Genomic DNA, 15800 nt, shown 5'->3' with positions numbered 1-15800 from the left:
TGGCTGTTGTAGGGAACAAGGTAACAGTTTAGATTTATACCTCCTCGATCAGTTCTTAGCAATATTTCTTCCGTACTGGAAGCTGTGTATTTCACACAGCTTTACCCAGAACCTTTCACGCCCATAGACACGGAGTGCCTAAGATGCAAAGGGACAGTGTGACTCTTTGAGCACAAGGTTTGGATGGCCGCGTGAGGATTTATTTGGCTGTGATTTAATGATGTTTCTTGGGAAGAGTTTGTTATAAATGAAGCATCGCCGAGCAGGAGAGTGCAGGAGAGAGGAACATCCACATTTGTGCGGAGACCTTCATCATGGGGAAGTAAAGTTGCTGGTGGGGTGTGACAAGGATGGTCACAAACTGATGGAGCAAAGGAGTGCCTCGGCAATGCCTCCGCCTGCTCTTGCAGCAGTCTGCCAGCACAGCAGCTTCCCTGGTATTTTGAGGGGTCTCCCACAGTTTCCTTGCAGCCTGCAGACCAGGGACTGCCTCTCCATCTGCCTGGCGGCACATGGGATGTAGTGTTTATGAGCACACCTGTATCATTAGTGACCCTTTCATTAAGCAGCTTACAAGCACACCCCAGAAGGCTTTCCCCAGGCTGCTGGCGAGGCGTCCCTCGGGGCTGGAGGTGGGTGGCTCTGGAAGTGCTCCTTGCTCTGCCTGTTCTTGGTCCGTGCCCAGAGAGCTGCCAGCAGAAGACTGAAGGTCTCCGGGGGGGGTCACCCTAAATCGGGTGGTGCAGGGCTACGGGGTGGTGAGGGACCCCCTCTCCTGGGGGTTTGCAAGGCAGTGCTGCAGGAAGCCACAGCCACAGTCGTCTGTCTCTGGGGATGGCCTTGCTCTGAGGTGGGGGGCTGCTCACTGGTATTTGTGGTTAACACTGTCCCCTGCTTCTCACGGTAGGGGGACAGGAGGCAGGTAAGGGGGTGAGGCGTGAAGAGCTGGCTGCTCTGGTGAAATCCCCTGAGAACAATGTTTGTGCAGGGCAGGACAAATGATGGCAGGACCAGCTCATGCTCCAAGGGGCTGTCTGCTCATGCCTGAACGTGATCTATGCTTGCATGAAGGATTGTGCCCTATCTTCCAAAACCCTCCGGGAAACAGCGCATGCTTTTGGCAGAAAACCGTGCCTTAGTTTAACAACAGGGACACGTTTGCACACTGCTGTTCCTACCAGAGCCATTTTCATTGTCCTGAGAGCTGGTGGCAAACAAGGATGTGAATGATGGGAAACTGAAACCCGGCACTATTTGCATGCGGCTAGAAATTGGCACCCCAGACTAGAATAAGCAGCCACCTTTCTCGCTGATTGCTTGTTTTGTGATCGCTCTGCTCCTACCAGAGCTGCAGCTGACAGGCTTTTCTCTGCTTAAGGCCAGAAGACGGGGTGAGAAATGCATGCTGAGTAGTGTGAGGTTGGAAGTTGTAAGGCTATCTGGAAGTGAGAAGTTCCTCCATACACAGTTTCTCCAGTGTCTGTCACTCTGAATGCTCCTGCCCTGCCGCAGGGGCAGGGTGTATTGCAGCACGTGCACTGCAGTGCCGGCAGTCGGGAGAGATCTTTGCCCTGTGGGAGAAACATTGGTAGTATTATTCAGAGTAAACAAAATGATTCGGTGTTTTGCCTTTGCAGAAACCGTCCCAGTTCAGCAGGCTGGGGCAGGGACGTGGTCAGCTTCTCCGGTTAGACCGAGCATCGCCTTGAAATGTGCTTCTGTGTGAGTCTTGCTGGAGTGCAGCACCCGGGGGGAGATGTTTCCTGCTGACGCGGCCCCATGCTGTGCTTCCCCAGCCGTGCCCTGACTCCAGGGAGGCTCTGCAGCAGGTCCTCTGCCCTCACGGTGCCCCTGCACCCGCAGCGGGGTTAGCGGGGAGCACGTTCGACTTGGGGATCTGGGAGCCAAGACCCCGTGCCTGTGTGAAGATTGCCCAAGGCTGGTTTGGGAGCAGGTAGCAGGCATCTTCTGGTTTCAACGTGAGCCTGTTGTGGGGCTGCGGCAGAGCTGGGTGCTGTTGTGGAGCTCTTCTGTGCAGCCTGCTCCACACGGAGCCAGGCCATGAAATTTACAGGGCGTGTAGCCGGCTCTCAGGCAGAAACCCAGCAATATTTCATGATACATTAATTACATTATTTAAGGGCACATATTTAACTGCTTCCTTTCTGCAGTCCCAGGAGTACTTCAAATGGCAGTGTCTCCTCTGTTGCCCGTGACCAGCTGGGTGTGCAGCGATGAAGCTGACTTCATGCACAACCTGATCTTGTCATCTAAGCGTTAAAGAATTGCCATTAGCTAATTGCCCTTGGCAGAGGCAAGACTGTTGAAGGGGCTTTCTGAGTCCCCCAGACTGACTCCTCTTGTCTTTTGGCAGCAGTTAGGTTACTCATTTTCGGATGAGTAGGGGTGGATTTTGAAAGGATCAGCTGTGTGGAAGAAACGGTCGGTCGGGAAAGGGAGGAGAGAGGATTTGGCAGGAGAGGATAAAGGTAAATGGAATGAAACTGAGCTGAAGACAGTAGGAGGGAAAACAAGGACCCAGACAGATTTGGGGAAGGCCAGTGATTTTTGCTCTGTTTGATTTTATTACAGGGACTTGCTGAATGCATGCAAAAACTTCATTCTATGGATGGCTAATACCGGGCTGAGAAGTGTATGTGTGTTTTCTCTGGAGCCTTTTAGTCAAGAAACCTCGTGCCAGTTTCAGTCTGCTTATTTGCATGCAGTCAGAAGTTTGATTCTCTGGAGGCACTCTCCTTGGATACTTGTGAACCGTGCTCTCAGGAGGCTAGCAAGGCTGCCCTAAGATTTTTTTTTTTTTTGGACCATAGAAACATTCCCTAGAAATGATGAGGTTGAAAGGGAAAAGACATTGCCTGTGCAATACAAGTTAAGCATTCCAAAGGAGAAAATGAAAAGGGAAATGAAAAGTTTCCATGGTGTTGCAAACTGAAATATTCATAGTAGCTTTCCAAGGACCCCTTATCAGCATTTGTATTTCTTCATTTCTCCCCGTTTTATCTCTTTTTGACCCTATGTGAAAGAGAAGGAATGAAAGGTAATTTTTTTTTTCTGTTGGTCTTTCTGCTTTTCAAATTATTGCTAACTTTCAAGAGATTAGGACCTTTAAAAAATCATTCAGAACTGTAAATTCTCTGGAAGAGTGTGTCCAATTTACCAGACTGGATTGCCTGGACATACGATGCTTTTCAGAGTGGATGCCGAGGTAAAGGTAGAGCTTGGAAACCTGCCTAGGAACAAAAGGAAACTGCACTTAAAAGTGTTTTGGAAGATTGTCACATCATATGCTTTCCCCAGGGGTGCCATGGGGTGAGGTCCCCAGAGGTCTGGCAGGATTTCAGCCGGTGTTTCCTGGTGCCAAGGCAGCTTTTCATGCCAGAGTGCAACACAGACCGTGCAGAGCACGGGTCTAAAGGGACGGGAGGCTTGTTGAGGTGAAGCTGGGGAGTGTGAAGGAAACACAGACATTAGTTCATGCATCTCAGATGCCACTGGTGTGTATTTGTACTCTGCAGCCCCAAAAAACAGCTATTTGACAAGGGGGGTGTACCATCCATGTTTTGCGGAGCAACCTGGAAGTCTGTCAGCCCAGGTATGAGGTGTGCTGAGGAGTGTGAGCATCTCCCTGTGTGAACACACGGATGGGGAGACGATGCAAATCGGGCTCCTCTGGAGGTGCTATGCCAGGCTCTGGTCTCCAAGAGCTCTGGCTGTCCTTTGAACACTGTGATACCCCTGTGATCAGGGGCAGAGACAGGCTGACTGCTCCCCCTTTGCTTGCCTGAAGGCAGGTGTGACTAGAGAGCTTTCTGTCAGGATTTACAAACCGCTGTTCACCCTTTAAAGGCGGCATTGGCTGAATGGAGCGCTGCTTCTGCAATTCACGTGTCCTGCTTCAGCACTGGGATGGCAGCACAGTCCCGCCAGACTCCTGACCTAATGTGATGTGCTGCAGGCAGTGGTCTTGTGCTGGCACAGGCTTAGCTGGGATATGACTTGCAAAAAAGGCTTTGAATAGAGGTGGTCTTATAGCTGGTGGAGCAGGGTGCCTGTTTGCATCACTCCCTTTGCAGCCTCGAGTCAGGGGAACAGTAATATTTGTTAGCACAGGGAGAAGAGGGGCCAGGACTTGTGCCTTGGCTGGGTGCATGGTGGGTGCTTGTGAAGCCCTGGGATTCCCTGTGCATGGCTGGTGGGGAGAAAGGGCTGGTTCATGTAGAAGTGAGCATTTTGGGACCGGAGGGAGGAAGAGCTCAAAAAGCCAGTGTGGTTTTGATGGTGGTAATAAAACAAAGTCTGTGTGCCTTCTCATGGCAACCACACAGCGCTCTGAGCCTGGGCAGGCAGACCTGAGATAACATCTGGTTATCGGCAGCAACACCCTTTTCCCAGACGTGTGTCTCACCCCGTTCAGGAAAAGCCTTTTTGTGCCTGGAGGCCCTGGAAAGCACCCACAGGGCCCAGAGGGAATTCCTGCACCAAGCTACTCCAAAACATTTTCTGTGCCTGGGGGCTTCAAGACTTTTTGGGGCAGCTTGGAGCCAAACTGCCCTGAAAAATTTCTCTCGGCCATTTGTCTCTAAGCCAGTGGACCTCAGAGGTGGTCTCCAGCCTAGTTTACTTGAAAAATTTTCAGTGAAAAATTCCCTGAAGGAACTCCAGGTGGTCCAAGCAAAAGGAGAATTCTCTTGTGCCCTCTAGACTTGTTCATCTCATGTGAGTTCTCTGTGTGCCATCCTGTGCCACTTTGCTTTTGTGCCTCTGTTTCCTTCCTTCCTTTTCCATGACATTTTGTGATCTCTGCTTCTGAAGGTCTGACCATGTCAGACCCGCTTCTCTCACCGTCACCTTCAGCTCCGTACCTGGATGGTGTTTTCCCTCTACACGTCCATTTTGCAGTCCCATGCAGCTATCAAGGTTAATCTCAAGGAAATGGGGCTTGTTTTCATGAGGGCGGCAGAGAAGGTTCAAACTCAAATACTACATCAAACAGACAAGCTCATGTTAAACTACTGGCTTTTGTCTACTGTCACAGTGCTCGTAATATTGGCTCTGAGCAGCGATACTTTTGAAAGGAGCCACTCTGACGTGTTACTGGCGGGAGTGATGTCCATTGCTAAACAGCTTGGCTTGCAGCACGGCTCCTGGTGCTGCAAAGAAGCAGATTGCTCTGCGTTAGCAATACCTAATCCTACTGTTTTGCCTCAGATGCTAAGAACTGCAGTTCTTCATGTGGAGGTTAGGTATTGCAATTGTAAGAAACGGAGATGCCGGGTGCCCTGCTGAGGGGTAGTGCAGGTGCTACGAACAGGTCAGCTCTGCCACACTCTGGACGTAGGAGGCTTGCTGCACGTGCAACGGCAGTATTACTTGATTTCTCTGTTCCTGCTCAGTTAGTCTGTCTCCTGTCCAAATCAGGGTCAGCTGTGGCTCTGTGGTCTTTACTAGATTTCAGCTGACTTTGCCTGGGAAACGCCTCCGGTGGGGATTTCCCTTTTCCACTGCTGTGACTGTCAGAGATTAGTGCTGCCTAATTGGAGGCTGCTCTGATACAGTTAAAGCACGGGCCTTTTAACTGTCTCCCCTAGACTGTGAAAGCAAGTGATTTGAATCCTCCTTGTAGCAACTTTTTCTGTGTTTGAAGCCTGTTATCACAGCTTCCCTCCCTCATCTCCACCCTGGAGCTGTTAGGGTTCCTTAGCAGGCTACACGGCCGTGATTTCTGGTCCCTGACATACTATGCTGAGTTATCCTTGAATCATCTGGTGCCTGTTCTCAGTGCAGTGCTCAGCACCAACGTCTTTGTCTGGTGTTTGATGGGAAACACGAGCTGAGCTGAAACACTAGTGCAGCTTCATCCTTTCTGTGCATTTGTTGGGTATCACAGGCACCATACATCTGTCCTGGAGCTACAGACAACTCATGCCTTGGTTAAGTATTTCAGCACAGAGCCAGGGTACCTTATTCCCTGCTTGCATATCCGGAGCCTGAAATGTGCCTGGGATGGAAGAAAATACACAGAGAGCACCTAGAGGAGTAAATGTCAGGATTGCTCAGCCTTTCCCCCACATAAAGACGGGGGAAAATTGCTGCTGATGCTAAGCCAGCCGCCGAAACCGGATGGATGGCAGAGGAAGGTGCACCTCCAGAAGCAGTCACGCGTGCTTAACCCTTGGTGCCAGCTGGGTGGAGGGGGCCCTGGTAGCAGATAATTCTGCTGCGTGTGCCGGGGAGATAGAAAAAGGCTGCCCTCCCTTCCTGGCAGCCAGTAGGTGGACAAGTGGAGGTCCTGGCTCACGCGCCTTCTGGTGTCACCTCTCCTCTCCCATGGTGGAGATCTGCTGTTACATGCGGGGTGTGTGACACAACAGGAGATGCCGGGCAGCAGATGGCACGTGCCTTGGGGTTTGCTAGTCCCTCGGGGCTGGGAAAGAGCAGAAGGCTGGCACAGCACGCACTGGGGTGTGTAATGTAGGAGCTGGGCAGACAAGTGGGATTTCCTGCCCCCGAACATCGCGGTTAGGTTACAGACCCGTCTCACACCTGGCCTCAATGCAGCCTGAATTCCTCCCCGAACCAGCTGGTTGCAGCACAGCCCATGATGGTGCTTCCAGAGCAGCTCCTCTGCTGTGGGAGCCCCATCCCTGGAGGTGTTCAAGCCCTTTGGGCAGCCTGGTCTGGTGGGAGGTGTCCCTGTCGGTTCTTTAGAGGTCACGTAAGCATTTCCACATTCACATCTGGTAAACACCAAAGGGCTGAGGAAGCTATGTTTGAGAATATCAAAGTACCCCGATAGTTTTCTGAGCAACTTATCAACTGGAAAATGAGTCCATCCACTCTGAGCACTGGGCTGAGAATAGCTTCTGCTTCACTGCTTCCTCTTAACATATCAGACCCAAGAAAGCCAAGGACAGTATGACTGTGTCTTAAAGAAAAAAAAAAAAAAGAACAAAAGGTTTTGTGAAACAGCAGACTTACTGATCAATTCCAGGTCCTGCATGAGCTGCTGGTGACTGTGCTCGCTGCATCTGTGACTCAACCTGTGCATACCGAGAAACAGCAGGGCCAGGTGCACACCCACTTTTTCACTAAAGCCTGCACTCTGTACTGCACTTAGAGGACATGTCCAGAGGTTTCTCTGCTGACCTGCTGGTCACCATTGTGCTGGGCCAGTGGTCCCTGTCCTTACTGCTTGCAAGGGGCTGGACCAGAGAAAGCTTTCACAGTCAGATAGGATGTTTTCTAGCAAGACCTTTGCTCTCAGCAGATGGGAGAAATTGCAGCTATGACCCCACTTTCCCTGCCTCCTTCTGCTGCATTCCAGACCTTGGACAAGAGGTGAGGATCTTTTCACCCCTGAGTGAAAGCTCTGCTCTGTAGTTAGGGTTCTTCACATGGTCAGATCTTCATCTCAAAGTAGTCCATGCTGTCATGGATAACATGGGAAACATGTAAGATCTTCATCTTATGCTGTTCAGCTCAGAGCCCAGAAATGTCTGTTGTGAATCGGAATCTTTTAAAACTAGTTGTATGTCCTTGCTATGTCTCTTGCAGTTCCTTCTAGTAGAGGCAGAGGAGCTGCTTCCCCTGTTTACGCCTGCAATAAGGATCTGTGAAGCAAATGGATATATTTTACTGTTCTATTTAGAGCACTGTTTTTATTTTTATTCTTAATGAGGTGGTAGTGCTTCCAGAGGTAGGGCTGCACGGCTTAATTGGAAAAAGCCATGAAGGAAACATTGCTCAGCCTTGAGAAGCTTGTGCTGATTGCCTGTTGCATCCTAGTGAGCAGAGATCTGGGGAAAGCTTGCAGAGATCTCTGTAGCCTACTCCAGTACCTTCAGGGAGCTTCAGAAAAAAATCTCTTTAATGCTTCTTCTTGGAAGAGACAGGAGGACATCCACAAGGTCCCAGGTCTAGGTTCTTGCTCAAATGAGAGAACCTAGACCTCAGCTCCAGCTGCTTCTCAAGTTAGAGATGTGCTGCCCATGGGCACTGTGTCACAGAAGTGACTCGGGACATTCCACAGCCAAGGAGGAAACAGGCCCCAAGGGTAGATTTACAAAGCTTTACTGAAGTTGAGTCATGATCATGAGATCCCTCCTCCATTAAGGAAATAAAGGAGATCGTGGTCTTGGAGCCCAGGTTAGAACAGGACTTTTGGTGCTCTTGTCACACAGTCAGTTTGCTGCTCCAGGTTCAGCCCCTAGAGTGCTCAGGGCAGTGCTTGTAGCTCTGGACAGAGGCAAATCACAAATCGATCAGTTCCTAACATCTAGGCAGAATAGTTAACCCTCTCCTTGTGGAGCAGTTAACCCTTTCCTTGCAGTTGCCCAGTGCAAAGAGATGGTCTGCATGCCCCTGCCCTGGGCACCCTGGCTCCTTGCTGCCCCACGAGCAGCGGAGGAGAGCTGGGGATCCTTGAGCTGTGGCTTCAGGCCCTACCCAGTGCTGCATGCCCAGGATGTGCAGGGCCTTGGGCTCTGCCCATGCTGACTCACTCTGCTCATACATGGCTGCTTAAAGACAGGGGCTCCGTAAACCGGGGCCAGCCCTCCAGTGCAGGGAGAAAGCAAACCCCATTAATCCCCCAAAACATGCAGCACAAATGTATTGTTATGGGACTGTGAAAAACATTTAATTATGGAAATCTTTAAAATGCACTTTTTTTTTTTTTTTTGAGGGGGATGTGTAAGTTTTTGCAGTGAAAAGGCCTATTGTGCTGACAAAATGTTGGTATATTTTCCCCCATTTTCTCCCATCCCTTTTAACAGTTGCTGTTTGCTGCCTTGATGCAGTTTTGAAAATTATTCCCCCTCCAAACAGCAGTTTCCCTGAAATGGTGAAGAAATGTACTGTCACCACTCCCTGTTGGAGGAGCTGAGGCTGCAAGGCAAACTTCAGGTTTATGGGGCTGAAAGTCCACGCCATATGTGTGCACCCTGGTATGCTGCCAGGGGCATTTTCAGGATGGTACAACATATGCAGGGACCCTAAAATCACAGAATGGTTGGTGTAGGAAAGGACCTCTGGAGGTCAGCTGGTCCAACCCCCCTGATCAAAACAGGAGAGCTGGTTGCCCAGGACTATGTCTGGGCAGGTTTTATGTATCTCCAAGGAGGAAGACTGCACAGCATCTTTGGGGAACCTGTGTCAGTGCTTAGGCACCTGCACAGCGAAGAAATGCTTCCTAATGTAAAGAGGGAATGTCCTGTGTCTCTGGGTGGCACCCAGCCTATTGGGTGCCTGGGGTTGTTCTTCCCCAGGTGCAGGTCTTATCTTTTTCTCCTGTTGAACTTCATGAGGTTCCTGTCATCCTGTTTCTCCAACTTGCCCGGGTCCCTCTGGATGGCAGAACAAACACCTGGTATATCAGCTGCTTCCCAACTTTGTGTCATCTACAGACTTGCAGAGAGTATGGAGAAGGTGGGGGCTGCTCTGCTCTAGGACTCACCCAAGACTGGATTCAAACTGAATTCAATTGAATTCAAAGAATTCAATTTTCTCCAAGAGTGAATGGTGGGAAATGCTGCTGTTAGTCCAAGTGGCCATCGCATGCTCTCTGCCAAGAAGCTGTTTCCATCTGGGGGAAGCTCTTTTGACTAGGTGGCGATCTTTCAGGGGTGGAGAACAAAGGAAAGAACAGCTATCTCTGCATGGCACATGAGCGCAGTAGATAACGTTATGTTCTTCCAAAGCAGATGCCTGGGATCTGTTCAAATGTAGCTCTGTGGAGAAGTGCTTTGCCCAGCTTGTCTCTTTCCAGCTTCTGTATCTGGGCTACTGCCCATGTGTGCATTTGGTATTGGGCCTGCATTTATACATACACAGCGTTTGGTGTGCTGAGAGCTCTAATTGGGAACTTCTAGGAATGCTGACCTCTTTTCTCTGAAAAGATCTTCTTGTAAGCTGCATGGGTTGCACTGCCTTGATAGCTGAGATCTGTCAGCTGTTCTCATAGCTGTTCCTGTAGCCGTGCTGTTCTCGCTAACAGCCATCTGGAAGATTGTCTCCTGCTGAGGAACTACATCTTGTCCACCGCAGGACAGGCTGTGCACGCAGGGGCTGGGATGTGGCCTTGGGCTTTGCAAGGGTTTGGGACCATTTCTGTACACAGGTCTGTACCTTGATAAGCACAGAGACTGTCACTTCTGTCTCTAATCCCCTCTTGTTCTAAGAGCGCCCTTAGAGGTGACCTCTGAGGATTTTGTCTGGGTCACGCAAGTTTCCAGCATTGAAGTGAGACCTTTTCCAGGTGTTGCACCAACCAACCCTCTCAGAATACCTCTGTATGCTGCCTTGTTTAGATGCAAAGGAATGGTTTGAACAAGACGTGGCTTTCCCGGTGATAGCTCCAAACGTCCTTCATCCTTCCTAGAACATTTTCAGGTCCTTTTTTCTCAGGATCAGTGCTGTCGGTGTGTCTTACAGCAATGTAAAATGAACCTTGCAGATTCAGTGAGCTTCATTACAGAGTAAAGCCAGGCCTGGCTTTATTCACTTTGACCTGGGGTCTTTGACGGTCACATCTTTAACAGGCTGTTCAGGTACAGGAGAGCCTATGGCATGAGTTTTGACCAGTCCAAGATTAATTTTACAGTCTCTTTGCACCAGAATAATCTCAAGCCAACAAAGCAAAATAATGTTTTCAACTTCCCACCATGTTCACTTTAACTCTGGCTGTTTATTTATTTCTGGCATACCTTTCCCACATTGACTCCTTCCTGGGCAGTACCTCTTGGACCTCACCCCATTTCTACTGTAATGTGAGGCCCTGTGGGTAATTCTGGAGCTCTGCTTTAGCTTATAGACAGCATTATTGACATAGACAGCATTGCGCAGAGCCTCCAGAGCTTTGTTGTGCTACAGCTCCTTCCCTTGTGTCTGCTGAGGAACACTCATGGCAGACTAGGTCCCTTTATGAGGTTCTTCAGTGTCCCATGCTTCAGAGACTTTTCATTTTCTCAAAAACCCTGCTCATTTTCTTTGGTGAAGGTGTGAGGTTTGTCAATTGTTAACTGCAGGGTTTCAGTACAGTTATATGGCACCATGTCGTGCTCTTGGTTTTCCTCAAAGGGGATTGCATACTAGGGGTTAATTGGAGTCCTTGTTTTACCCTATACATTTAGAGAGCTTGGACATGTTTTCACTGCCTTGCCTGCAGTTTTATGTGCTACCCAAAAGGATGGATTGTGTTGCTCTCTGGTGTTGCAGTGTGTATAACAACCAGCTGAGCGTTGAGACTCCCTCTGAACATTGAATTGTCTCACCAGCCATGGGGTATACATTTTCTGTATCTTGGAATTTCACTGCCTGCCCTTGGTCTGCAAATAAATCATCTAAATCTCCTGCTGCTGGGAGCACATCACTCCTTAAGTAATATGTTTCAGGATTTTACATGCCAAGTTTCATGTTGATCGCAGATCTTTCACTCCTGGTAAAGTCGCAGACAGACCAATAGGTGGTGGCATGTGTGCCCAGATACTGAGACATTTTTGTTCAGGCACTTTCCCATCCTTGAAGAGGCACTTTGCAGCACACTCATGTTTTCTGCATTTTGTTTTCACCTGTTTGCCTGAATTTCATCCAAGCATCATCATTTTATCCTTATTTTGACTCTTGCTTATATGAATCCTAGGACTGTGAATAGATATCTCTGTTGTAAGCTGTGTGGTTTCAGCTTGGTTTGGTGGTTCTTGATTTTCTCCAGTCCAGCCTCCTGTTCAGAACAGGACTGTTACCCACATTAGATAAAGGAGGACATGGTTTTGTATAACAAAGTCATGAAAGGATTATTTCCAAGGGTGGAGACCCCATCATCACTTGAGCAACCTGTTGCAGAGCTCTCCTCCACACTCTTCCCAGACAAATTTTTCTTAATATCCATATGTTTGCTTAATTTGCGATCAGCTTCTTCCATCGTACCAGCCTACTGGTGCTGCATCTATTCAGGTTGGTTTTCCCCATATTTTTCTTTTAATGCTGAGTTTTCTGCTGTGGCTGCAATAGTATTAAGAGGGTCACTATTCCTCTAGGACTGTCTTTGCCAATTTTCTGGTATTCCCAGACGTATCTTGCCTTTCTGTCTCTGGAAGAGTTGGAGGTCCTATGAAGTCCATTCCAGTGGCAGCAGAGCCTTAATTCTACAAACTGAAATAGCAAAGGGCTATTATTTCCAAAGCACAGCACAAACTTGGGCATTTAGCTCCTCTTGTTTCCTTTATTCCTTGTTTGCCCTCAAATCTTACTGGTAGTCTGCGCAGGATATCAGTATCTTGCTGTGTGTTCCTGCTCTCTGTAGGAATGACGGCCCAACAATGAATGTCTGTCCTGTGCTTGGTGACTCTTTTCTGAGTTGAGATTGTTGCTGCTGAGGAGCCTTGTACCTCCAGTCCACAAACTTGTTCCACCTCAAGAGCAGTTTAGCTAGAAGTTCCCTGGAGCATGGCAGTTAATTTCCCTTTGAAAAGTTAATGTTCCTGCTCTAGGAAGGACTTGCTACATCCAGAAAGCATGGTGATTTTCTTTCTTCAGTGTGAGTAAACCAAACCACTAGACCTGTAATGAACGTGAAGTTGTTTGAAAACACTGCCCCTCTGGGGCTGTTTGGGGGTCTAGCCAGTTGCTAGATCTTTTTCTGCTAAATCAGCTTTCTTTTTACCTGTGAACATCCCTTCTCCCAAGATCCAGAATCACTGCTTTCTTTTTTAAGTAATTTGCTTCTTTTTTGGTTGAAGGTAGCCCTCACTGTGCCAGAGATCCTTTGCACCTAATGTTTTCTGCAAAAGAAATTTAATCAGCTATGAATACAGACTAACGCAGGTTTAATATAGGTAGAACATGCCAGGTTTCAGGTAGGGAACAAAAAGGACTGTAAAAGCTAACTACGATCTATCAGGACTGATTTTTTTTTCCAGGTGTGAGTATTTGGCCAAGGTGGGGTTGGCTGTGAGCTGTGCCAGTGGACTGGGAGGAGGCAGAGAACAGGAGAGAACTGGTGTCCTAGTGTGATTAACAGACCAAATATTCCTGTGTAATGTGGGATGCAGGTTCACTGGGTCTTGGTATTGATGGATGCTTGTGAAGCTCCTGTTTGACTGCCCAGGATCAAGCAATACAGGCTCACAGCATTTAATGTGGTTCCTGTGAGGAAGCTGAGTGTCAGTTTGCAATATCAGGCCAGATGCAAGCACAGTTTGGTTTAGAATTGCTTGGGTCCCTTCTTGTCAAGCAGTGCAGAATGGTGATGATGCATCTGCCTTCCTGGCACTGAGTGCTTTCTTTCCTGCAGGACACTTACCCACGTCAGCAAGCAGTGTAAGTCTTGGTGTAACTCAAAAGCTGCTTGGCTGGGTTCCCTCTCAAACTGTAGCATCACCGATCCAGCATCACTGATTAAACTGTTTGCCAAATGCATGTTAAACAGACCAAAAATGGGCAAAACCAAGCCCTGTCCCAGCCTTTGCCCATATTCCCAGTTGATTGCGCGGGGCTCTCTTTCACCTGTAACTTGCTTGCCAGATCTGCATTTCTTTTTCTCTGGGCAGCAGGAGCTTACCACTGCCCCCTCCACTTACCTTTTACTGCCCAGGTCTTGTGGAAAGGGCGGGAGTTAATAGGCAGAATTGCTCTTTGCTGTCCAACACTGCCAGCTTCCAATTTAAAATCAGTTGTGCCAGTTTCATAAAGCTTCAATGCTCTCTGTGGGAAGGGATTCTTGTGTTTAGCATGCTTTATGTATCTCATTTAAATACCATTCAGAATGCTGTCTGTGGTGCGGCTATAAACCAGACGTGCAGAATGTCATTGTCAGTGGGGAGAGAAACCAACAGGTGCCTGCAACCATTCCTGTGATCTGTCAAACTTCTTTTCTTCCCTTCATGCAAGCAAAATTTCGACTCCTTTTTGGTCCCAAACTGCCTGAGGGCTAAATGAAGCATGCATCCAGACTGGCTCGTTCACTCCCCATTTCTCAGGCTTTCCTCGCCCAGGATGTTTTATCTCCCGTGCTTCCTGAGTGCTGTGCTACCCGGAGTCATCTCCCTTCAACCTGCTGCTGCCTGGCCCTGCCCCAGTGGTGTAGGTTACGGCCTGGGGCTGGGGAGAGATGTCTTTTCTCCCCTGATCTCTCCTCTCGCCCACAGGGAGAAGCGAGGGGTCACGCCAAAGGGGAAAACGCGGCCTGGGGGGGTCCCCTCCAGCCGCACCTCACGCCACGGCCAGCTGTCTTTCTGCCCCTACAGATGTCTTGGCACCCGCAGTACCGCAGCTCCAAGTTCCGCCATGTGTACGGCAAGGCTGCCGGCAAGGACAAGTGCTATGACTGCGTGCCCATCACCCACAGCGTCCACGACAACCAGTTCTGCGCCGTGAACCCACACTTCATCGCGGTGGTAACTGAGTGCGCGGGCGGAGGGGCCTTCCTCGTCATCCCCATCCACCAGGTGAGCGCTGCCGAGAAGGGATGGCTTTCGTGAGGGTGCCGAGATGCTGGTGGAGAGCTGAGCTGAGCGGGGAGGTAGATCTCACAGGGGATATTCAGCTAATGCTGTTCCCTGAATTGCAAAATGCATGGAAGGGGCCACAGATTGCCTGGCACGTGGGTACCTGTGCATCCTAGGTGGCTGCTTGCAGGTTTTCAGCACCTTCCTTCATTTTGTATCTCGGTTGCCTTTCCTGTGTAATCAGTGGGAGCTGTGCTGTTCAGATGTTTGTCTCCCAGGAAAGACTGCAAATCAAAAAGCAATTAGTAGATACGGAGGGTAAGAACTGAAAGGTGCTTTAGTGGCTTGGCTTCATCTGTCACCAGAGGAGAGTATGGTGTATTTTGCTCTAACTACCTTCTCCTTTGTGAAAGAATGGAGACACAGTTATGAGACAATGAAGCTCTTCAGCTTCAAACATTGATGCTGAAAAAACTTCCCTTTCGGAAATGAATCCCATGTTTGTGGGTTTTGATGACTTGCAGATCTGATGAGAGGGAGAAGCTGGCTGTCTGGCATTTATTGCTGCAGAAGAATTAGGCATGTACTAATGTGGATTAACTTCAGTATGAGATTATGATCTCCCTGGAATCAGGGCAGAACAGATGAAAGGCAAAAGTTCAGCCTTTAATTAAAAGTTAATTGATGGTGTTATTGTAATGCCACTTTTTCAATATATATTTGCTAAGGATGAAAGTGAACTGGGTGTGCTTGAAGAGCCTAGTGCAGTTCCTGGCTCTTCTAGACTTTGTTTATTCAACTCTTTAACCGCTGGTGCTGTTCAGAGACAGTCCTAAAATTAACCACTACCCTGTTTTTCTTGACTGAGTCACTTCTGCCCCCTCGACCACGATCTGTTGGGGCTGAAGAACTTGTCTTTATCACAGACCTGCATCTCTGAGCAGGCAGCTGGGACTGTGGGATGTGGGGTGGGACCCAGCTCTCAAAGTGTTGGCAAAAAGAGCTCAAGATGCTTGCACTGCTTACTATTAATTCTTCTGTCTTGACACCTCTTCTCAACTTAGCTCATCTTTAGTAGCAGTTCATCCATTCTTAACACCTGCTTAAATGCTCCACCCAGGTCTGAAATACTGCTTGCAGAAGTGAAAGGCACAGTAGAACTAGAGGAGATAACTAGAGAAGGATAGTTAAAGTACGTCAATGAAAATGTGAAATTGCTTTCATTTGAGGAAAGACTTTGAAGGTTAGGCCTCGATTAGTCTGGGAAAAAAGACAAAGGAGCGAGATACATTAAACTGTTAACAGGATGGGGAAGAAGCGTAGGGAGAATTCCTG

General features: G+C 48.8%; 1 protein-coding gene across 4 annotated transcripts in view; it reads left to right on the top strand.

Moving 5' to 3' along the window:
- Positions 1 to 15800, top strand: part of CORO2A (coronin 2A) — a 51702-nt gene that overhangs the window by 18776 nt on the left and 17126 nt on the right. For 3 of the 4 annotated variants that reach the window (XM_083816491.1, XM_083816493.1, XM_083816492.1), the window contains exon 2: positions 14265 to 14465. In XM_083816491.1, coding sequence (XP_083672617.1) covers positions 14265 to 14465 — 201 coding nt within the window. Of the gene's footprint in view, positions 1 to 14165; positions 14466 to 15800 lie in introns of all 4 variants that reach the window. The other variant, XM_083816494.1, reaches the window with a different exon arrangement.

This window comes from Anser anser (genome assembly GCF_964211835.1).
Source record: "Anser anser genome assembly, chromosome: Z".
NCBI classification, from domain to species: domain Eukaryota; kingdom Metazoa; phylum Chordata; class Aves; order Anseriformes; family Anatidae; genus Anser; species Anser anser.
The sequence above is the reverse complement of the archived record's forward strand: the minus strand, read 5'-3'. Positions and strand labels throughout refer to the sequence as shown.